Below are 22,797 nucleotides of genomic sequence, written 5' to 3'. Positions count from 1 at the left end.
AAATATTAAAATGGCGTGTTCCATACCTTGATGATGTAAGGCTATTCTTCGTGGTGATAGGGGTGTTTAGCGATCGGTTTAAAACCGTGAAACCGTCCAAGCCGGTTATCAGTTTGGCTTCGCGGTCGGTTTTTTTTTTTACATTCGGTCGGTCGGCTTCAAAATTTTCAAACTGTAATGAACTGTTTGGCTTGCGGTTTTTATTGAAAACCGGACCGGACAGTAGGATTTATTTATATATAAATTTTATTTTTTTATATTAGATTTATATAATTATTTATAATATATCATATTTTTAAAAATTAGGCTTCATGTCTTAGCCCACTATAAGAGCTAGTGTGTTATTTAGCCAAAGTTTACTAAAAGTCTAGTATCCCGTCATGTTTTAGGCTTAAATTCTGGACAATATGATTAATTATGGGGAAGGTTATTTTATTTTTGGGCAACTTGAAATCTGAACTTGTGAATTAGAGTTTAAGTTTTTGACAACGACATATTAAAGCCTAAACCGTGAAACCGGCCGGAGCCAAACCGTTAATAACGGTTCGGTTCGGTTTGGTTTTTATTTTAAACGGTTTGGCTTCGGTTTTTTATTAGCAAAAACCATACTAACGGTTTGGCTTACGGTTTGACCCAAAAACTGTCAAAACTGGACCGTGAACACCCCTACTTCGTGGTGCGGCAAAACAAGGCTAGCCACATCACCAATTAAGAGGGTGCCATACCACAGCATCCCAAATCTTATCTTAGCGGCATACCTTTTTTTTTGTTTTGGTTTTTTTATACAAAAAATTATTTAAATCTAATTAACTCATAACGCTTAAACTAACGGGTGACTAGTTATTGGTCAACTGCCTGTATGACAATACGTGGCGCGATAACTAGCTCTTAGTAGTTATCTTACAACAGCCTAACTAAATGCTACATAGAGTTTGAAAAGAATAATATCTAAATATTTATATTGTTAATAGATGATGAGTCGATAGACATAAAGAAATTGCGTAGAAAATTTTCAAATATATAAATATTGATTATGCGAGATCTCATTTTTTTTTAAAATAAATTGAGAAAAACTGATATAATAGAGTTATAGAGATCACATTATACAAATCTTCATTCTATGATATAGTATAATACCATGTAATGGAATCAAATATAATCTAATGCGTTGTATTGTAATATAATGTAAGACAATGTAATTTCACATGATAAAACTTAATGATATATAACTAAATAATAAGTATTATCTTATATATAAGTATGACTAGAAAGGTAAATAACATTTTTTAAAAAGTAAGTAAGTGTGTGAATAATAAATAAGCAAATGTTAAGCTTATAAAATTAAGGCTACGCTTTAGATGCATAGTTCGAAGTAAGGACCAATTCTTAATAAAAAAAAATTGTGGATATGTTGCTAGGGCTAGCAATGGAACGTGAAACGTGTTTTAGTAATGTTAGTCTCATTTTTTATTGTAAAGGTGTGTCTCATACTTGTTAGATATTTGTTATATCCGTTAGTTTATTAAAACAATAAACTAGCAAATAAGTGAATTATTAAGTTATAACTAAAAAGAACAAATTAAAAATTAAAAGAAAATATTATCGACATACTTCGAGTAAACCAGGTATGCGTGTCTAGTTATCATCTAACTATATACTTGTCTTTTGAAAATTTTTAAAACTAGGAATATTGGCGTCATATAATCCCAACTATGACCCATTGACAAATATAAGGACCAACTATCGAAATGGCAAAATATAATCCCAACTACGCACGTGGGTGAAAAATTAACGGGAAGTTAACATTCTGTTAGTTTTTTGTAACGAGGCAGCTGACTTGTCATTAAACCGCTGACGTGGCCGCTGAGTTGTCATTAATTACAAAAAATAAAATAAAATAATAATAATAATAATAATAATAATAATAATAATAATAATAATAATCGGACCCCATTTCCGGGCCCCATTTCCGGCCAATATTCCTAAAATCAAACCTCTGCGATATCGGACCCCATTTCCGGCCAACTTCATCTTCTTCATCATTATTTTTTTTTCCGGCCAACTCTCACAAGTTCCAAATCGGACCCCATTTCCAAAATAAACCTCTAAATGGTGCCTTATAAGGGTCAAATTTGAAGAGATATGAACAAAAATAATGTTAGAGAGCTAGATCAGTACTCGACGGAAACCTGCAACTTGTTTTTCCGACTAGCAGATCCAATCGGAGCTACAGATCCATGAACTTCAAGCGTATTTAGCTCCAATTTTGGTTGAAATCGACTGGATTTCTTTCTTGAAGGCGACGGCGATGGCGGAAGAGGGGAGAAAGAGAGATTGATTGATCGGGTGGCGGTAGTGTATCTCGACATGCTCTGATTGACAAGATGAAGACGAAACATGGGAATGGAACAAATTAGAAGAAGAGGTTTCTTTAACACAAATTTAACTCAGTTAGATGTGTACCCAAGTCATCCACTTCCGACCCCGAGTTCTTCAAGGAACCCACCGATTATACCATTCAGATCTTGCTTCTCGGTAAAGTAAACCGAAACCACTTCCATCATACATATGAGTCAACGACGATGAGTCTTGTGTCTCCGTTTGTGACACGTCAGCATACCGGAACGACTGGGTTGTAGTGTGGCCACCGAGAAAGTCCTCTAGCTTTGGTGCTTGCGGCTGGTTGATGTGTGATTCCATGAAGCTTCGGAACAACGGCGAGTCGTCGGTTACTTTCACGTCGGTAACGGTGGTGTTGTTGTACATCGCCGGCGTTTTGTCTCCGGTACTCCAACCTACACTGCCGGAAGTTCATAGTATATATATACAACATATGGTTAAGTTTTTTTGTAATTAATAGCCAGCTCAGCAGCCCTGTTAGCTGGTTACGAGACAGCTAAGCCGCCATGTCACAAAAACTAACGGAATGTTAACTTCCCGTTAATTTTCCACCCACATGCGTAGTAGGGATTATATTTTGCCATTTCGATGGTTGGTCCTTATATTTGTCAATAGGTCATAATTAGGATTATATGAGGGCGATATTCCTTAAAACTAATATAGCATATTCGACCACATACTTGAATAACCGTCTAATTACAAGATGTTTTGGATTTTAAATTATTATGATGTGGTTAAGTTTATTTTAAGAAGACTAAAGAAGTGAGAGTGACCGTATGGAGTAACTTAGAAACATATGAATAAGCTATCAAAACCATACACGTGTACGGTGTTAATCCATTTGTTGCTCTATAAATTGCACCCATTTGTCACACAATGCAATCATCCATTTAACAACAAAGTTTGATATATCCTAGATTAACCTCAAAAACTTCGAATTAATCAACATGTCTTGCTCAAGTGGAAAGTGCAACTGCGGCTCAAGCTGCTCATGTGGCAGCAGCTGCAACTGCAACTCGTAATATTTTTTAAAACACACACATATATATATATATATAATATCAATTTATTCATTCATTTTTCTATTTCTTTTAATAAATTTTAACTCTTTGATCCATTATTATCCCGCAGATGCAATGTTGAGAAATCGAGCACCACCATGATCATCGTTGACGGTGTTGCACCCAGGATGACGTACGTATTTTTTACAACTGGATCGGTTATCGAACCAGTCGTCTTACTACTCTACTGACCAGCTTCATTTAAAAACAAATTATGTCATAAATAATTTTTAAACAATATCTTTTGGTGTTGGTTAGCACTTTAAAAAAAAATACGGAGTCTAAAAGAATAAATTAATCGGTGAAATAAGATTTTTGGAAAGAGAAAATTATGAAAATTACTATATAGTTTTTTTTTATTCTGGTCCAACCAGCAATCCAGTATTCTAATTCAACCATACCAATATATGGTCACAGAAAACTTTTTTTTTTGGATCATTAATGATTTGAAGTTTATAAAAATGCAGTTTTGTTGAGGAAACCGAGACCGGGTTTGTTGCCGAGAGCGGAAACGGGTGCAAATGTGGAGGAAACTGCAAGTGTGATCCTTGCAACCGCTGAACTTGAGAGCAACCATGATCCAAACAAGAACTGGTGTTTTGTTTTAATGTATTAAATAAAAAGAAACCTATATCTGTCAATCAATCAATCAATCATGCCCAGTAAAATCCCACCGACAGCAAAGCTATAAGTAGGGTCTGGGGAGGGTGGGATGTAGGCACACCGTACCTCTATCCAAAGGAATAAAGAGGTGGCTTCCAGAGAGACCCTCGGCTCTAAGTACATGTGTATGAAGCAAAATAAAGGAAATCAAAGTTTAACAGTTATATAAAAACTACTACTAATTATAATAATATTAATAATAAGATCACAGTTTAACAGCTATATAAAAGCTAATAATAATTATAATAATACTATAAGTAAGGGAAATACCATTATGGTATGTAACCTAAATAAGTTAAGTCTAAGCCCTAAGATATTTAATTCTACTTCTCCATGAAACCTATATCTGTGTTATTTGGATTTCTATTGAGGTTTCCTTGTCTTTGTGTAAAAGTCAACTTTGTTTAAATCAACTTGTTTGGGTACTTATAATTAAAGCCTAAATTTATTCTCATTGTATTCTGTTTTAATTAAAAGTTTCAATTCTATAAATCTTAAAGTTATGTTAATTGAACTTTAACCTAAATACAATAGTGTTAGGATCAAATAGAAAGAGTTTTCAATGTGAGAAACCCATAGATAACTAGAGTATTTAGTTTACAGTAGAGTAATTATTATTAATCTACGGTTTTAAACTAATTAAAGTAATTATTATTAATCTACAATTTTTGAACTTAAGTAATTACTATTACTCTACATTTCACACTAACACACACAGTTCCTAAAATGAATATTGGTACCTGTTTAACTAGTTTTTTCTAAAATGAATGTTTTATTCTTTGAATAAATCACATTTTCAATACAATAACAAAACTTTGTGTATAAATGTATAAAGTAAATCTCACTTATTGCACTTAAAAGTTAAAAGGATGCTATACAATCTTCATCAAAAGAGTATCTCGATCTTTATAAATTATAAACAAAATTCTCTCCCAACTGATGGAAGAAAAGATGTGCTCTTTGATGTAAACATGTCGCTTTGAATCCATATCATGAAATACATGCTCTATAAACCAAGTCGATTTTGAGTTCAAACCTCGAATCATGACGTGCTTAAACAAGCTTGAGTAATTGTAGTTCATATAAAGATGTGGGAGTGGTGTCGGTATGAAAGAAGGATAGAGGATGTCACATCGTGGTACTGGCGAGAATGCCACTACAACCTCTAGATACCCACCCAAATCAAGTTTCCATGTGACGTCTACGATCAAAGGTGGTGCCGAATTGTCGAATAGTATGTTTCTATATGCATTATATATTTACACAGTGCAGACCATTACCTAAGCATTATAAAGATAATGGATAGGAATAGTGAGAAAAATAGACATTTGCGTGTTTGAAGAGGGTTTAGGAATGAAATGGTAAGATGAAAAAAAAAGTTGAAAACCAGATATTGGTTTTATACATATGTATATACTAGAAAAATGTCTGTGCGATGCGATGGTGAAAACAGACACTGGTAATCACGTAAAACTATAGCATTATGACACTCAATTTAAAGAAAATAAGATACTCGATTTTATAAATTCGGATAATCCATATAACTAGAAAACTGGCCCAGTATGCCCGTAGTTGCATCTAGACATCATATGTATATTTGGTTCATATAATAAGGGTCATTGCATATACAGTTAAAATAAGAATTTGGCTCTCTTCTAAAATATTTGAACATATCTTTTTAGTTTTTACTATTGTTTTTAACGATCGTTTCACATCAACTAAGTTTTGTCTAAATGGCCCGACATACATTCAAGAATTAAGATAATGTTGAAAAATAATTTTCGATTTATTTAGGTATATTTCAAAACGGCATGCTCCATGCATTGATGATTTCTGTGTATTATAATTTGAAAAACAACTAATAAAATATATTAAATTCTTAATACCTTTTGGTTGGTTTGTGAATTTGATTAAAAGTATATTGTGTATATTAAATGGTATAAAATAGGTTTAAGACTTGAGAGTAAGAAGATATATCAGTGAAAGTTGTAGTTCGAGAAAAACATGTAAAGAGATATTATCATAAAATAAAGTACATTAACTAACTGATCTTGCATTCATTTGCTGTTCTTCAACTAAGGGTCTTTGGCCCACGTAGTAGCATTAAGTTAGATAAATATTTGCCTTTCAAATTAAAGTATATAGGTTCAACTTCTATGCTTGCCAATAATTAATAAATGTGTAATTTATGAATAGATTAAAAAGTGTGAGATCTTGTCTAGGAAAAATAAAATAAAATAATAATAATAATAATAATAATAATAATAATAATAATAAAAATGTTAAAAAACACCTTTCTTAGCAACTAATTTTTCTCTAAACAAGTAAAGATAGCCGATTAGAAGTCTAATTAACATGGTCGAAATCACAAGGGATGCGATTTAATTTATGTAATGTAATGCAAGGCAATATAAGTAATGAATATAGTGTAAATTATCAGGGGAAAGTTCATGTGCATTTTAGTCTTAACATGAGAACGTAGGAAATAATACCAATTTATAAAAAATGAGAACGTAAGAAACAATACCAACTACAATACCAATCTACATAAACAATTATTTATAATAACAAAGAAAAAAACTTAAAAATTACAACAAAAGAATCAAAATCAAAAACAAAATAATAACAGCATATACCAGCAAATACTTATATCAGCCAAAGAAAAAATCTAATAATAACAACAAAATATAAATAAGCAAATACTTATAACGTCTCATAATCGAAAATCAGCAAATACGAACAAAAAATAACAATAAACATTTATAAAAATAAACCTAATAATAACAGCAAATTGGTTCTCACTGTTTTCATGTTAAGAATAAAATGTATTAGATCATGTTTCAATTATCAATCTATTATTACATAAATAAATACATATTATAGGTAAACATAATAAACTAAATAATAAATGAGTTGAGTTTAAGCTTACAAAGAGAGGTTCAAATATACAAAGCTCGAACAAGCTTACAAAGAGTTGAGGTCATGTCTTTGGTGGCCGACCCTTGATTTGGACCACAATCTATATCTTGCAGTTTTAGCACGTTTTTATATGAAAATACACAATCAATGTTATGTGGACCCATGGGTTTAATCACTTGGTCCGGAAGCCATTCGTTTGGTTCGTAGATCGTTCACGAGGCCATCGGACCGATTTCGGAGGGGTCAGATCATTGAAACTAGGATGCTATTCATATTCATTCAGAAGACCGAGATCCGTATCCGAGTATGACAAATATTAAAGAGTGGTTAAGTTTATTTTGATAGTGATCGTGTGGAATAATTATGTACATACGCATGTGATATCAAAACCATACACGTGTACGGTGGTCGTCCATTTGTTGCTCTATAAATTGCACCCAATTATCACACAATAAAATACCAAGCTTACAAGTAACAACAAAGTTTGATATATCCTAGATTAACCACAAAACCTTCGAACCAACATGTCTTGCTCAAGTGGAAAGTGCAACTGCGGCTCAAGCTGCTCCTGTGGAAGCAGCTGCAACTGCAACTCGTAATGTTTTTTAAACATATATAATATCAATTAATTAATTCATTCATTTATTTTTCAATTTCTTTTAGTAAGTTTTAACTCCTTGATCCCTTATTATCCCGCAGATGCAACGTTGAGAAATCGAGCACGACCATGATCATCGTTGACGGTGTTGCGCCCAGGATGACGTAAGTATTTTTTACAACTGGACCGGTTATCAAACCAGTTGTCTTACTATTCTACAGACTAGATTCATTTAAAAACAGATTACGTCATGAATAATTTTTAAACAATATCTTTTGGTGTGGGTTAGCACTTTTAAAAAAATACGGAGTCTAAAAGAATAAATTAATCGATAAAATAAGATTTTTGGAAAGAGAAAATTATATAAATTTATATATAGTTTTTTTTTTTAATCCGGTCCAACCCGCAATCCAGTATTCTTATTAAACCAATATATGGTTACAGAAAACTTTTTTTTTGGATCATTAATGATTTGAAGTTTATAAAATATGCAGTTTTGATGAGGGAACCGAGACTGGGTTTGTTGCCGAGAGCGGAAACGGGTGCAAATGTGGAGCCAGCTGCAAGTGTGATCCTTGCAACTGCTGAACATGAGATGGAACCATGACCCAAACAAGAACTGGTGTTTCGTTTTAATTTAATAAATAAAAGAAACCTATGTGTTATTCGGATTTCTATTAAGGTTTCCTTGTTATTGTGTAAAAGTCAACGTTGTTTAAATCAACTTGTTGGGGTATTTATAAAAAGCTAAATTTATTCTACATGTATTATGTTTCAATTAATGGTTTCATTTCTATAAATCTTAAAAGCTATGTTGGTTGAAGAAACTAAGCATGACTTTAACCTAAACACAATTATTAGGCATGCGGTAAATGATATTCATTTGGTTCAGATCGGTTCCAATGAAATGTCCATCTGGTTGAGTCGATTACATGATTCAGTTTTTACTTTAATATGTTTACAATCGAATAAACGTATAAAACACGAATGAAGGTAAGGTTGGCTACGCATATTAGATTACCAAAGCGCTTTTGGTGTAATGATATCAATGTGTGTAAAATGATGTATGTAAGGTTAAAGGTTCAAGTCTCGTGCTGGACAATGGTGTAGATTCATAAATAGGAGTAAACTATATTAAGTAGTTTATATTCTTAAAACATTTCGTACATAAGATTTGTAAAATAAATTCTATTGAACTCGTTTGAAAGTATTTTACACTTTTCATAGGTTAAATGTTTAACATAGGGGTGTTCATCGAATCGAATAATCCGAATAATTGTTTTTTTGCCGGTATTCGTATTCGATTAAAAGTTGAACTATTCGATTCTCGTATTCCCAATTCGAAATTCGATTCAAATTCGAATAAATTCGATTTTAATTCGAATAAATACAATCTAACTCAAGTTTACCTATGCCAAAAAGTCGAAAACCATAATCATAATTGCAAAAGAAACATATAGATCGGTTGCATATTTCACTTCCTGATTTTGATATTAGCGGTTTCTCTAAAAAAGACACCGCCCCACCTAAAGCCCAACATGCTTTGGCGAGTGCCCTTTATAGTGGAATCATCCAGAGTTTGGAAGTGAAGTTTGATTTATCTCCTCGTCAAAAATCGGTGTTTGAGTGCCTTCGAGCTCCACGGGCCCAAGATTTCTTAAGTGTTATCCCTATTGAAGGACTGGGCCAACATATGTCGGCTTTGAAGTACCGGACCATCCTTAAGTATCGGCTAATGATTCCTTTGTTCCCGGTAGATGAGCCATGCCCAGTTTGCCGCAAGGTCTGTTTGGATTCTTTTGGCGAGCACACAATTCATTGCAAAGAGTTACCTAGGTTTAAGTACAGACATGATTTGGTGAGGGATGTTCTATGCGATGTTCTTAAACGGGCCGGAATTTCAGCTAAAAAGGAGGCTCCCGTAAACTTTCTAACGGATCCTCTTGAAGGAAGATCTACGTTACGACCGACCGATATTCTTATTTTTGGGTGGGTAGGGGGGAAACACACCTGTGTGGATCTCACAGGAGTGTCCCCCCTTGTTGGGCTAAGGGACAATGGGTTTGTAGCCTGTCAAGCAGCTTTGAAGGCGGCATCGGGCAAGGTTGTTAAACACGAGAAAGCTTGTTTGGAGAATCAACACGTGTTTATCCCATTTGCCTTTGACACTTTTGGTTACTTAGCTCCAGATGCCGTGGACCTTCCAAATAGAGTTCAGAAAGTCATGCATAGCAATTTATCGGCCCATAAGAATCAAAACTTTGTTTTTAGTAGGGTTGGGTTTGCTATCCAAAAGGGGGGTTGCGGCGCAGCTTGTTGCCCGTTTACCTGCCACTTCATTGTAAATCGTTTAGTTGTTTTTTTATTATTAATGAAGAGATTCAAAACTAAACTACAAATAGTATAAATTAAAAATATTCAAAACAAGAAGTAAATAACCCCCATATTAGTATAGGCTAGGAAACAATAATATGGCATATTGGGTTTAATAATTTGTAATGGACATTTGTTATTTATGGATTTGACACAAATAAAAAAAATATTATATATATGCATATATAATTTGAATTCGAATTGAATCGAATAATATATCATAAATTCGTATTCGATTAATATACTCGAATACGAATCGAATCGAATTCGAATTTTTTAAAACCGAATTGAATCTTAATAATCGAATCGAATCGAATTTCGAATGTTTCGAATTCGAATCGAAATCTGAACACCCTTAGTTTAACACAAACATAACTTTATGTACAGAGTAAATCTCAATCATTGAACATGGAAGTTGAAAAGATGCTATACAACTTTGACAATAAAGAATTCATTTGTAAACAAGATTCTCTCCCAACTGATAGAAGAAAGATATGCCCCTTGATGTAAACTTGTGCTTTGAATTCAGGTCACAAAAGATATGCTCTTTTAAAGGTTACAAGCTGATTCGGTGTTCTACACTTGCTAAAAGTTCGAATCAAGTCAAACTTAAATAAGCGCTAAAAGTTCAAATCAAGTTTAAAATCAAAATAACCACAAGTAATCGTAACTCACATAAAAACAAACCCGAAGCCAAACCTCAAAGACCAAGTGTCTAAGAAGTCTATTATTCATATCAATATAATATATTTTTACTTCGATAATAACATGTATTATGTCATAATAATAATAATAATAATAATAATAATAATAATTACTATTAGTTATATGCATGTTATGTATATAAATAACTTAATCATGGGTATATATAAAGGTTAGTTATTTGCATGCACACACAAAATAGCTGAATAACCATCAAGTATCAAATGAGGCAAGTAGAAGCTCAATCTAACATAAAAGGCCGAACCATGACAAGCTTGAGTTTGCTCTGCTAGGGCTTTAAATCCAAGCCTAGCTCGATTTTAAATGGTATGACTCATTTCAACTCACCTTGGTTTTGACATGATTTCAGCTTAGTTGAATACTTGAATTGCTAAACAGATTAAAAAGGAAAAGGTTTGATACAAAGCGTATGGTATAATGAAAAGAGTTTACCAGAAAAGAAGCTATTAAAAAAATGGCGTTAATTTAAACAAGTCAAATTGAGCCAATTTCGAGTAAGCTTTTTCCAAGCGAGCTTCAAACCACAAGCTATCTGGGCCGTCCTAGCTCGATGTTGGAAAAACACGCAGGAGCTGATTTCAAACTTTAGATATAAAAACTCAAAACAAACTGGATCCAAGTATGTTATATAAAAGAGAGCACATATGACATAACTGAACAAACCATCATAAGCATTCAAATCAATTCCTCAAAATACAAAGTACACAACACTTTATTGTTTTACAAACCATAATCATCTTCTTCATCAACATATCACCATACTAATCAAATCTTTAGACTCTACTTTCCCATATTCCACTTCCTGCAAATAAAATAACTTATCATTTCACTATCTTTGCTCATTTTATACAAAACAAAAGGATAGCAGATGAAATATAAAACAATGATGTACCTTTGATGATCATGAGTACTACTTCCTGTGCCTCCTATGAGACCTCTTTTTGTCCCGACCAACCCGTGAATCCTCAGAACTGCTACTTCCATCTGAATCAGAATCAGAATCAGAATCAGAACTCTTGCTTTTCCTCTTATTATGCCTTCTACCAGAATCTTCAGAACTGTCTGAATCATCACGATCACGGTGACTCCTCCTTCTCCTCTTCTCCTTCCTACTCTTCCTCCTATGAGATCGATGGTCCAGATCATCATCCAAGTCATCTGAGTCATCGTCTTTTCTCCTCTTCTTATCTTTCCTCTTCTTATCACTTCTCCGTTTTGACCTACCCCGTTTCTTCCTCTCATTATCCTCTGAATCGTCATCAGAATCTTTCTTCTTTCTCGAAGACTTTGACTTTGACTTTTTAGTCAACTTCTTCCCGTATTTCAAAGCAATAGCTCGTTCAACCTCTGAATCATAATCAGAATCTGAACTCTCACTATCTTCTTCCTCACTCTCATCACTCTCATCAACCATTCGTTTCCCGTTTCCTTTAATTCTCTCCAAGCCCGACATCACAGCAGCTTGAATAGCTTCCGAGTCTTTTTCTTTATCTTCCTTGATGCTCAAAAAGTTTCTGCATTGAAAAGTCAAATGGCCCACACGACCACATTTCTTGCAGGCCCCACGCGCCTCGTCAGCATTGGAACCTGTAATCCGGGCAAGGGCAAGTAAGCCTTGGAAGCTAGCATACGCGTTTTCGCCCTCAGGTTCTGCGTTTGACGTTTGAGGTTGGGCGGATTTCTTGTTGTCATCTTTGTTAGGGGCGTACGGGTCATAACCAATTGCACTCTGCCAAATACCGTGAGTTTGTAAGGCGGCACTACTGTGCACACGGTTATTTGCTGGCATACGAACCCTACCTGCTGTAGCCGGCATCTTGAAAGCTTAAAAAGAAACCTGCAGATGTATAAAAAGTTTTAGTATCTTCATAGATTATAAATCACCATACTATCTAGCACAAATGTATTTTTCTGTGAAAACATTGAATTTATGTATTTTTCTGTGAAAACATTGAATTCAAGCATGTTAGTGTCCAATTTTCAGAATGGTGAGGTCAAATCTTATATAGGCCTGTAAACAAACCAAACGTTCAACGAACCATTTCGCTGGAAGTTCGTTAATGTTCGCTTATCTAAAAACAAAAAGACGTAAACAAAACCTTTTGCAAATTCAATTAAATGAAGAAACATGAAATGCTTCATTCGTTCATTTACATTCGTGAACATTCATTTGTGCTCGTGTTATATGTTTGTTTAACCAATTTAACCATGCAATTCATAACTTTTAAAAATAACTAAGCATGTATTAGGCTTCAGTTGGTGTTTGTTTGTGTTCATTGATATCTGCTCATTTATGCTTGTTTATGTTCATTAACTGTTTATTTAAAATGTTAACGAACGGACATAAACAAACACAAACATGTTAATTTCCTTAACGAACGAACATGAACAAGAATATTCGTTCGTTTAATTGTTTGTGTTTGTGTTCGCTCAGTTTGTTTACAGCCCTACTCTTTCTATTATCAATACAAACAAAAGCGATACAAATCAATCTCACAATCACAAACAACATAAGCTTATGAGAACGAACCCTAAGCATGGAAAAAAAAAACGCGTGCCAATATAAGAACAAATCGATCATCAATCTGTGATGCTAAAACGTTAAGCCCTAGGCATGTGATACTAAGAGAAATGAGAGACTCACGCAGACATCGCACGGATGGGATTCTAGGTAAATCTAGGGTTTCTATAATACGACTTCAAATCCTATAGAAATCACATTTAGATCAAAAACCGAGAAAGTAACACAAGCAGCGGCGTAAAATCATTGCCGAATTGATCGAAAGCGTGTAAACAGCATCGCAATAACATATAAATCTATCTCACGGTTACCAAAAACACAAGCTAATGAGAAAGAAACCCAAAATAAACATACATTAAACCCCTAAGGTATGTAGATAGTAGATAGGTAAACACTAGGCATGTGATACTAAGGTGGGATAATAGATTCGTCATTCATACTGACAGCTCGAATTTAGGGTTTCAATAATAAGACTTTCAAATACTCACAAAATCCTACAAATTGAGAAACAAAACAATCAATCGCGTATAATGAAAAGCCAAATCCATGCCGAATTAAAGGAAACCGTGCAAATTAGAATATCAAGTTTGAAAATTATGGTTTGGGAAACAGCGTTAAAGTGACGAATTAGTGATTAGTTAATAGGTAATAAGGAAGATGGAATCATACCTGTGATTATATTGTATTATAATGAAGGTTGAATTGGTGATGAAGATTCTTGAAGATCGATTGAGATTGAATGGATGAATGGAAAAGAGAGGTTACAGGTGACTGAGTAGAGATTTTTATTTATATAAAAAAATGAATTTGGGCCGACTGGATTTTCACTTGGGCTTTGATTTGTTAATGGGCTGTTTTCGTGTTTTCTTTTTTTTTTCCGGAATTGAAAAGTTTGTTCCAGTGAAATGATAATAATAATAATAATAATAATAATAATAATAATAATAATAATTTAGAGGTGCGCAAATGGGTTAACCGGTTAAAAAAACTTTTGGCTAGAAATAACCGGTTAGACCGGTTAATCTGGTCGAGTACTAACCGATTTTGATAAAATAATAATAAAAAAAATCGGTTAACCAATCGGCGAATAACCGGTTTTTAATAAAATAATAATAAAAAAATCGGTTAACCGGTTCGGTGAAATGGTTAGTAACAGGTTTTGAAATCAATAACATAAACTGGTTACCAACCGGCGGTTAGGATCGGTTAGTAGCCGGTCAGGATTGGACCGGTTAGTAACCGGTTAGACGTTCGGTTAGAAACCGATTTAACCAGTTTCCGTGTGCAACTCACATGAGGATGTGTTGATGTTAGCATGCTAAAGGAAGGATAACTATCGGAAAATAAACGAAATAATAAGTATGTAGAGAGAGAGAAAGAGAGAGAATGTGAGATTGAATTACCCGGTTGTGTAACGCCACTTGTATATATACACTAAGGTCATTTTGTATTGATGCTGACATCTTGAATATGATTAGTGATCACGCAAACAGTCACTTCACACAGCGTACCAAATAGGTGATACGTCCTAGAAGAGCCCACTACAATTCGGATCCCATAGTTCCAACTACCGTGGGTTAAATTTGACCTGAATAACCGAGTTTGGTACAATATCTCTTCAAATATATTCTACTTGGTGTAAAAACAAATAATATGCGTCCATTAGAGCATTCTCATCCCATCCCCTATCTTCAAACAAAAAATTACACTAAAACTCACTTTATTTTCTTTCCATTTCAATTAAATAATACTTTTTATCATTACTTTTTCTCTTTCCTTCACTCACAACCACTTTCAAAATATATTAAAAAATTATAGGGGATGAACAGTAACTTTTCAAATATACTAAAAATCACTACTTTTTCTAAAATATAAAAACTCTTCACTTACAACACCCTAAATCACTCTCTAAATTATAAAAACACCCCTCGCATAATATGAGGGGTTGGATGAGAATGCTCTTAGACATCACAAATGGTTCCTTCGGTTAGTACTTTCGTAATTTTCCGTTCGGGTTCGGGTTATGTTTCCAGATCCACTTCACGTTGCATATGTGATAATGTGAGAGTTAAAAGGTCCACACAATAAAGCCCACTCATCCCAAGCCCAAACCCTAAATCATATTTAAATCCTTCTAATTCATGTTTGATTATTTTCTCTTCACGCCTTTTGTCATTTTTGCTTCCAAGTTGAGGTATTACCCTATACAATATTCGTTAATATGAAATCTTGGATTATAAGTTTATTATTGTTCATTTGTTCTACGAGTGTAAGCGAGTCATGCCTCTTGCAAGCTACTCAATCTTAAGCGATACCTCTAGACCAAGCCTAAAAACAAACTTGTTTAGTAAGCAAGCCTAGGTACGAGCTTGAACATGCTCGCGTGCCTATTATTTATATATTTATATTTATTATTTAATAATTAATAGTATATGTAAATTATGATAAAAATAACTAAATAGTATATATTTGCTATATATAGTATATTTTTTTAAATATGTATATCTATATAATTATAAATATATATAATTTGATAAATAAATTGAAAACGAGCGAAGCTCGAGCTTGAAAAACTCAAAAGCTGAACTTGAGTTGTATAAATAGATCTTCAAACAAGCCGAGCTCGAGCTTGAGTTCTTTGTAAGTTAAATGATCCGAGCTCGAGCCTAGTCGAGATCAGGCTCGGGTCGCTTATACCTCTAGTTTGTTCATTCGTTTGTGGTTAGAGATTTAACGATTTGAGGGTTTTCAGAAGTTAAAGAACAGAATTAGTGATGGATCAAATTCGTTGATTCGAATTGGTGTTTGATGATAGTAACAATGGACAAAAGTATGTTCGGTGATTTGGCGTCTCTTCCGAAGGAAGATCAAGCTAGAATGTCAACCATGATCGATCAGTTTCAAATTCGTGATAGGTTCTCTCTTTGTAATTTGTTTGTTTCGTTTTCGTTTTAAGTTTGGTTCGGTTTTGGTTTCAGTTTTTTGGTTTTGCAATTTAAGCTTGAAAATATTTGGCCCAAAAGTTTTTTTTCGGGCCAAAAAGTGAGACTAGGCCTAAATGGTTTTGTTAAATAATATCTAATTGATTATTATACATTTGAACTAAAATATCTAAGTACATATTTATTGAATTTTAAAGTGTCTTAAATAAAAATGAAAATCTACAATTCGGTTTGGTTCGGTTTTTCAGTTTATATTACATGTAAAACTAAAATCGAACGTATGTTTGGGTGGGCAGGGGGAAACACGCTTGTGTGGACCTTACAAGAGTGTCTCCTCTTTTCGGGCGTAAGGACCGCGGATTTGTTGTGGGTCAGGCTGCGTTGAAGGCCGAATCGGGCAAAGTTGTCAAACACGAGAAAGCCTGTTTAGAAAATCAACATGTGTTTCTCCCTTTTGCTTTTGATACATTTGGGTTTCTGGCCCCGGAGGCTGTGAATTTTCTAAACAGGGTTCAGTGTGTCGTACATGGTACTTTTTCGTCTCCTACGACCCAACACTTTGTTTTTAGTAGAATTGGTTTTGCTATTCCAAAGGGGGTTGCGGCGTAGCTTGTTGCCCATTTGCCTGCCACTTTATTGTAATCGTTTTGATTTTAACGAGAAATAGTAAAAAGCATAAACCCAAACCATCGGTTTTTGTTTCACTTTGGTTTTTTTGTTTCGGATTGTTTTCTCAATTTCATGCACACCTTATCTTCAATCCCGATATCATGTTATACAGTGATGATTTCGAAATCTTGCATGCCAACGAACCGAACGTCATTGAACCGTTCAGCAAGTTTATGCTCACTTCCTTAATAAACAAAAGAACATGAAGAGAATTTTTTGTTTATTTGGTTGAGCGAACGAACATGAACGCATGTTTCTTTCGTGAACATTGGTTTATTTTTGTTCATTTAAACTCGTTTATGTTCCTTTGTTTAAGTGTCTTCATTTCCTTAACGAATGAACACGAAGAAGAAAACCCCGTTCGTTAAATTAACTAACACAAACATCCTCAGTCATGTTCGTTTGGTTTGTTTGGTTCGTTTATATGTCTACCAGTATCTTAATTGGTGATGATCACCATTGCAGTCTAAGAACATATAACACGCTTGTGGAGAGATGCTTTACGGATTGTGTGGAAACATTCTGGCGCAGAACATTGCATAAACACGAGGAAGCATGCGTGAAGCGATGCGCAGAGAAGTTTTTAAAGCATTCGATGCGAGTCGGGTTGAGGTATGCTGAACTCAACCTAGGTGCTGGTGCTGCAACTCCAGACCAGTAATAATAATATTAATCCATGGTTAATTTCATAAAATCTTGCTTTAGTATTCTAAATGATAAACAGTATAACTGTCAACTGATGTTTACTGTTGATGATTGTGGTTTATGAACCATAATCGATTGATTAGCTTCTTTAATTGATCATAATTAGAGGTTTAAACTAGTGGTTTTGTTATATTCGGGTTTTATCAAACAACCAAATCATAATATGTATTGAAACATTTGTATCAGATTTATTTACGTTACATTTCTAGTGCGAATTCAAATGCTCAACCTCATACAGAAAGAGATACTTTAAATATACACGTTGATGGCACTAGACCAACGCTATTTGATCAAAGAGATACGTTAAGCGAGCACCTTCCCCAAACCCAAACATCAAACTGTTGTCATTTATACGAATCGTATAGGTTTATACAACTCATGTAGGCTTTACCAAACCGACAAGTCTGCAGAGGTGTATGATTTCGTGGAGTCATACGACTCATATAGGTCTATACGATCTACAAGTAGTACAATTGTATTCGAGTAGTATAAGTTGAAATTTCACCGTACCATAACAAACTCTAGTGATGATAAAATGTGAAGGTGTCGCAAGACACCCCTTCACATAGCTCGACTCATAACAATTTTAACAAACATAACAATAGTATAAAGTAGCGAATCACAATACTTTGTTTTCATTTATCAAATGTCAACTAGTATCTTGTCATGATACAAGTACCACTTGTAGTTGCTTGCTTTTCTTTTTCAAAACATCAATAATTACTCTATACATTAGCCCCAACTCCTCAAAAAATGTTCATAAGATGTTTATAATTGTTGCTTTGATAAGGTTACAATCATGGAACAACGAAATAAAATAAATGGCTCAAAAGTTAAATGTTTATCCACCTTGGAGACAACTGCAATTAAGTGTGCACCAACGCATTCCACATGCAAACACTTCATATTGCTTTGGAGCTTTTGTCTTGCTCAAATTAAGCAGTATAACGCTCACACGTGTTAAAATTAAAAGACTAGATAAAAAGTTTCGATTTGGTGATGTCACGATAAAGTACGATGAATGTGTTACGAATGTGTTACGTGACGACAATATTCAAAGAGATGGACCACAATGGCACAATAACATGTAAAATTAAAAGTAGATTGTTTAAATAATATTTAAGGAATATAGATCGGTAGGTATAAATGATGTCTCTTAATTACGTACAAGTAAACTTGGATTTTTGCCAAAGATGATAAACAAATAACTAAATTGATAAAGATCATGAAGAAATTATGTTATAACTTATAAGTACCAATTATGCAAACACTTCATATTGCTTTGGAGCTTTTGTCTTGCTCAAATTAAGCAGTATAACGCTCACACGTGTTAAAATTAAAAGACTAGATAAAAAGTTTCGATTTGGTGATGTCACGATAAAGTACGATGAATGTGTTACGAATGTGTTACGTGACGACAATATTCAAAGAGATGGACCACAATGGCACAATAACATGTAAAATTAAAAGTAGATTGTTTAAATAATATTTAAGGAATATAGATCGGTAGGTATAAATGATGTCTCTTAATTACGTACAAGTAAACTTGGATTTTTGCCAAAGATGATAAACAAATAACTAAATTGATAAAGATCATGAAGAAATTATGTTATAACTTATAAGTACCAATTTATATGAGAAAAATTGTCAAAATTAATTAAAGCTTACATGCACAAATAGCAGACAGTCAAAATTAATAATATAATTATGCATTTAAATGAAGGGTATACTATAAATACTTCATTTTGGTGATGAAACCCACCATCTAAAACATTTATGAGATGTTTATAGTAAAATTAAACAGAATGTGTCTATTCTTTTTTTGAACGACCAACAAAAAAAAAATATTAGAGACAAAAGACAGTTCTAGCAAGAACCACACTTGCCCAAAGCGATCACAACCAACATTTACATTCTAAAGCTCCATCAATCCATCCAAGACAACAAAAGCATCCTCAACTTGTTCCTCACCTAAAGAAACCGAACCACTTTAATTTTGTCCACAATAACTAATTAGCAGTTTTCCATGGAACACCAACGCATTACTCATTTTTCACAAACACCACAAAGAGACCAAACTAATAGCATGGAACACTTTTGCCTTCTAAGGAAACTTAGCATATTTATACATGTCTAGCACGTCTTGAATACAAAATGGCATATATCCCGGGAACCTTACACCAATTGGACACAACTTGCCAAATTGCACAGGTAAACTAACAAAACGGGATTCTATACAAAACGGGCATGACACCAAAGGGACAACCACATTTCTTCTCACCAATGACACACATGATTCTATACAAATCAGGCAAACTTGAAAAAAGTAACAGAATGTGAACTTATGATCTCTAAACACTTTATTTTAAAGAAAACTAGGGTTTAATTGTGAGGACAAAGCAGAATAGTTATTAATGATGATGCACTTTTGGGTTGGATTCTAACTTCAGTACCAAATCAGATATTTGTTATGGGTTTTTGAATGGCATATATGGATCTAGGGTCCGGGATATTGGAAGTTAATCTTGATATGGGTCAATAAGAAAGTTAAAAGGGTCCTTTTTGAAAGAAATTGAAAGTTGAAGAGGTGTTTGGTAAATTGATTAAGAATTGACTAGTAAGTTTATTCTGTTTGTTTTGGTATGATATTTTGATCATAAAATCCTAGTTTTGTTATTCCTCTCAGTTATCGATCTTCGGGTTTATGTGTGGCAGTGTGAGCCATGTGAAATGTTTTATTATTAGAAGTTGCTTTTAGTTTTAATCAAGTTCTGTTATTACTTTCAATTATCGATATTCGGTGTTTATGTGTGGCAGTATGTGCCAACATGTGAAATGTCTTCTTATTAGAAGTAGCTTTTAGTTTTAATTAAGTTCTAAAATTTCAATTTTGGTGACAAAACAAGTTACTTTTGTGTTTGGAAGTATTAAAAGTAGTGATGGCAATGAAACCTGAATCTGATGGGAAAACCCGAAACTCGACATAAATGGGATGGGTAATACCCGACCCATTAGGGTTTGGGACGGGTTTGGAATTAGTTTTGAAATTTTTCATGGGTTTGGGATTTGTAATATACCCGATTACATGACCCGATTACCCGATATCATTAACCCATTTACCCGATTATATACTAGATGTACCCGACATAACTTTTTCTATATTTATATATATTATACTTTAAATTATTTTAAATATATTATTTGTTGAAACTTGTTATAGCAATTATTTTATTTTATGGTAATCATTATTTGTAATCGATTAGTTATATTTTGTCAAATTTTGATAGAAACCCAATGGGTTTTGGGCAGAGTATACCCAATGGGTATTTTGACAAAACCCGATTGGAACCCGAAACTCGATGGGAAAACCCGAAACCCGACGGGTAATTACCCGATTAAAACCCGATGGGTTTGAGACAAGCTTTCATAATCGCGTATGGGTTTAGGAATGGCTAAACCCGACCCATTGCCATCCCTAATTAAAAGATCAAATTTTGAGCTTTAATTAAGAAAAAAAAATCATGTTTTTGAGTTCTAATATGTAGGCAACTACTTTTATGATACGTTTCTTGAAACTCATTTATCGGATGGTGCTATTGTGGGTTTGAGTTACCAGGAACAAGATATGGTCATCTTTTGTTATTGGATTGTCGGGCTTAGAATATGATCGTCTTTTGTTAACGAATTGTCTCGATAGCCTGGGTTGTCTTGATACCGGACTTTTATTCATAGTAGTTAAAAAAAGAATTGTAATTATTATATTATATTATATATGTTTAAAATGCAATGTCGGTGGCACTCACAAAGTGCAGTGTTCATCCTTTTTACTTGCATATTGTACAACAACTTTATACTTTTTTATTCCCATGTTTAACCCACGGTTCAGAGGTGCTTCCAGCCAGTTATGGAACCATCTTTCTCCGACAGCAACCTTCTTTAAATTTCCTTAGGCCCTATGTCAGTGACAGTAATTCTGTATCAACAAAGCTTTGGTATCCCTAAATTCCATAACATTTCTTACTTTAATCTAATAGGGTTTATATTTTGTGAAAAATCTATTTGTTTGGTATAACATCCTGATTTTTATATTTATCATCGTTATTGGTATGGTCTGTATACTTTATTTATTTAGTTTTTTTAATTTCTAGATTTTTTTTGTACCTCCGGTTTTGCGAATTTTTCAGTTTTGCAAACCAAATATCTGGATACATGTAAAAGTGACAACTATGTGTATATATGAATATGTGCACCACAAGGAGGTGTTCTGCCTCATGAGAAAGCCTCTTGCTTCAGGTAATGATCTCCAATTTACAGGGATCATATTTAGTAACATGTGTGTTTATTGGCATGGACAGATGGCCCTTTTGAAGTTTGTTGACCAACTTGAAAGGACCGAAAAAAGTGGGATCAAAGGGGCAAGGTGAAGTTCAATTTCATGTGCCTCGAGGTGAAAGTTAGAACACACTATGTTTTGTTGTACAACATTAATTAATACAACTTTATATTTTTGGTTTCTAATGATTTTGAGCATATTGTTACATGTTTATATGGCATCATGGTTTAAAATCTAATGTTGTGGGATTACTCGGGTAATGCGTTGATGTTGATTTATGAGTGTTGGCTTATGAGTATGCTTCAAATGAACCCCTTCATTATATTTTGCGTTGTAAGTGCTTTTATGGCCATAGGTTTGTGATCATGGGTTATAAGCGGTTTTTGCATAAAATCCAAGTGTTGTTTTTACATTCACTTTGTGGTAAATTGCAGGAAATCCGATTGGTTGATGATGCTCCTTTAGATAAGCGTATGAAATTGTTAAATCGTCATATTATACTTAGGAATGTAACGGATTGCAACTTGGGTTTTGTTGTAATGCGTTTGACGTGCCCGTCGCAACGCGCGGATATTATTACTAGTTAAATATTTAAAAGCACCTATTTGTTTGTTCTTTAATGAGTTGGATTGGATAGTCAACTCGGCTCCATTACGAAAGTCGTCGTATTGACTTTTTTTGACACTCCCATGACATTCTGCATCACGGCCCACTATTCGGTGTTTGTGCTCTTGAATCTTGATTCAAGTCAAAGCATTATTAAATTCTTTTTCATACCCTACCCCGTGTAACACATATATCTATAACCTAGTATTTTATATAGTATAGACTAACACGTCCACTTATATTCGTGTAACTAGTGAGACATACAAAGAACATCTACACAAAAT

General features: G+C 33.8%; 2 protein-coding genes and 1 pseudogene across 5 annotated transcripts; 2 read left to right on the top strand and 1 right to left on the bottom strand.

Moving 5' to 3' along the window:
- The first annotated feature begins 3,290 nt into the window (after positions 1-3,290).
- Positions 3,291-8,399, top strand: LOC143535689 (uncharacterized). Of its 3 annotated transcripts, none has more exons than XR_013135747.1 (3): positions 3,291-3,418; positions 3,532-3,594; positions 3,929-4,031. XR_013135747.1 is itself a non-coding variant. In XM_077029882.1 (3 exons), the coding sequence occupies exons 1-3, from the start codon at positions 7,568-7,570 to the stop codon at positions 8,227-8,229; spliced, it is 228 nt and encodes a 75-aa protein (XP_076885997.1). In that variant the 5' UTR covers positions 7,516-7,567; the 3' UTR covers positions 8,230-8,399. The 3 variants fall into 3 exon arrangements, 1 of the variants encoding a protein (XP_076885997.1); XR_013135748.1 differs by lacking the exon at positions 3,929-4,031 and adding an exon at positions 8,136-8,399 and having other exon boundaries at positions 3,292-3,418; XM_077029882.1 differs by lacking the exons at positions 3,291-3,418; positions 3,532-3,594; positions 3,929-4,031 and adding exons at positions 7,516-7,638; positions 7,743-7,805; positions 8,136-8,399.
- A 3,036-nt stretch (positions 8,400-11,435) lies between these two features.
- Positions 11,436-12,612, bottom strand: LOC143535688 (CAX-interacting protein 4 pseudogene; annotated as a pseudogene). Its single transcript, XR_013135746.1, has 2 exons — positions 11,630-12,612; positions 11,436-11,539 (listed from the first exon to the last, which is right to left on the bottom strand). The product of XR_013135746.1 is annotated as a CAX-interacting protein 4 pseudogene (transcript).
- Positions 12,613-16,078: 3,466 nt separating this feature from the next.
- On the top strand, positions 16,079-17,530 carry LOC143535687 (mitochondrial import inner membrane translocase subunit Tim9-like). The gene is made up of 2 exons (XM_077029881.1): positions 16,079-16,173; positions 17,335-17,530. Exons 1-2 carry the CDS (start codon positions 16,079-16,081, stop codon positions 17,528-17,530), a joined length of 291 nt encoding a protein of 96 aa, XP_076885996.1.
- Positions 17,531-22,797: the final 5,267 nt, after the last annotated feature.

The sequence above is a fragment of the Bidens hawaiensis genome, unplaced genomic scaffold, assembly GCF_021521415.1.
Source record: "Bidens hawaiensis isolate Kalapana, Puna unplaced genomic scaffold, B.hawaiensis_p1.1 tig00010570_1, whole genome shotgun sequence".
NCBI lineage: Eukaryota > Viridiplantae > Streptophyta > Magnoliopsida > Asterales > Asteraceae > Bidens > Bidens hawaiensis.
Note: the sequence above shows the minus strand (reverse complement) of the source record. Positions and strands in the feature narration are given on the sequence as shown.

What these genes read in the sequence shown, in the direction of transcription:
- LOC143535689 (XM_077029882.1), top strand. Translation starts at nt 7,568, where the DNA reads ATGTCTTGCTCAAGTGGAAAGTGCAACTGCGGCTCAAGCTGCTCCTGT. An exon ending in AGCAGCTGCAACTGCAACTC is followed by an intron (nt 7,639 to 7,742) that starts GTAATGTTTTTT and finishes ATTATCCCGCAG; the next exon opens with ATGCAACGTTGAGAAATCGA. An exon ending in GGTGTTGCGCCCAGGATGAC is followed by an intron (nt 7,806 to 8,135) that starts GTAAGTATTTTT and finishes TAAAATATGCAG; the next exon opens with TTTTGATGAGGGAACCGAGA.
- LOC143535687 (XM_077029881.1), top strand. Translation starts at nt 16,079, where the DNA reads ATGGACAAAAGTATGTTCGGTGATTTGGCGTCTCTTCCGAAGGAAGAT. An exon ending in CAGTTTCAAATTCGTGATAG is followed by an intron (nt 16,174 to 17,334) that starts GTTCTCTCTTTG and finishes TCACCATTGCAG; the next exon opens with TCTAAGAACATATAACACGC.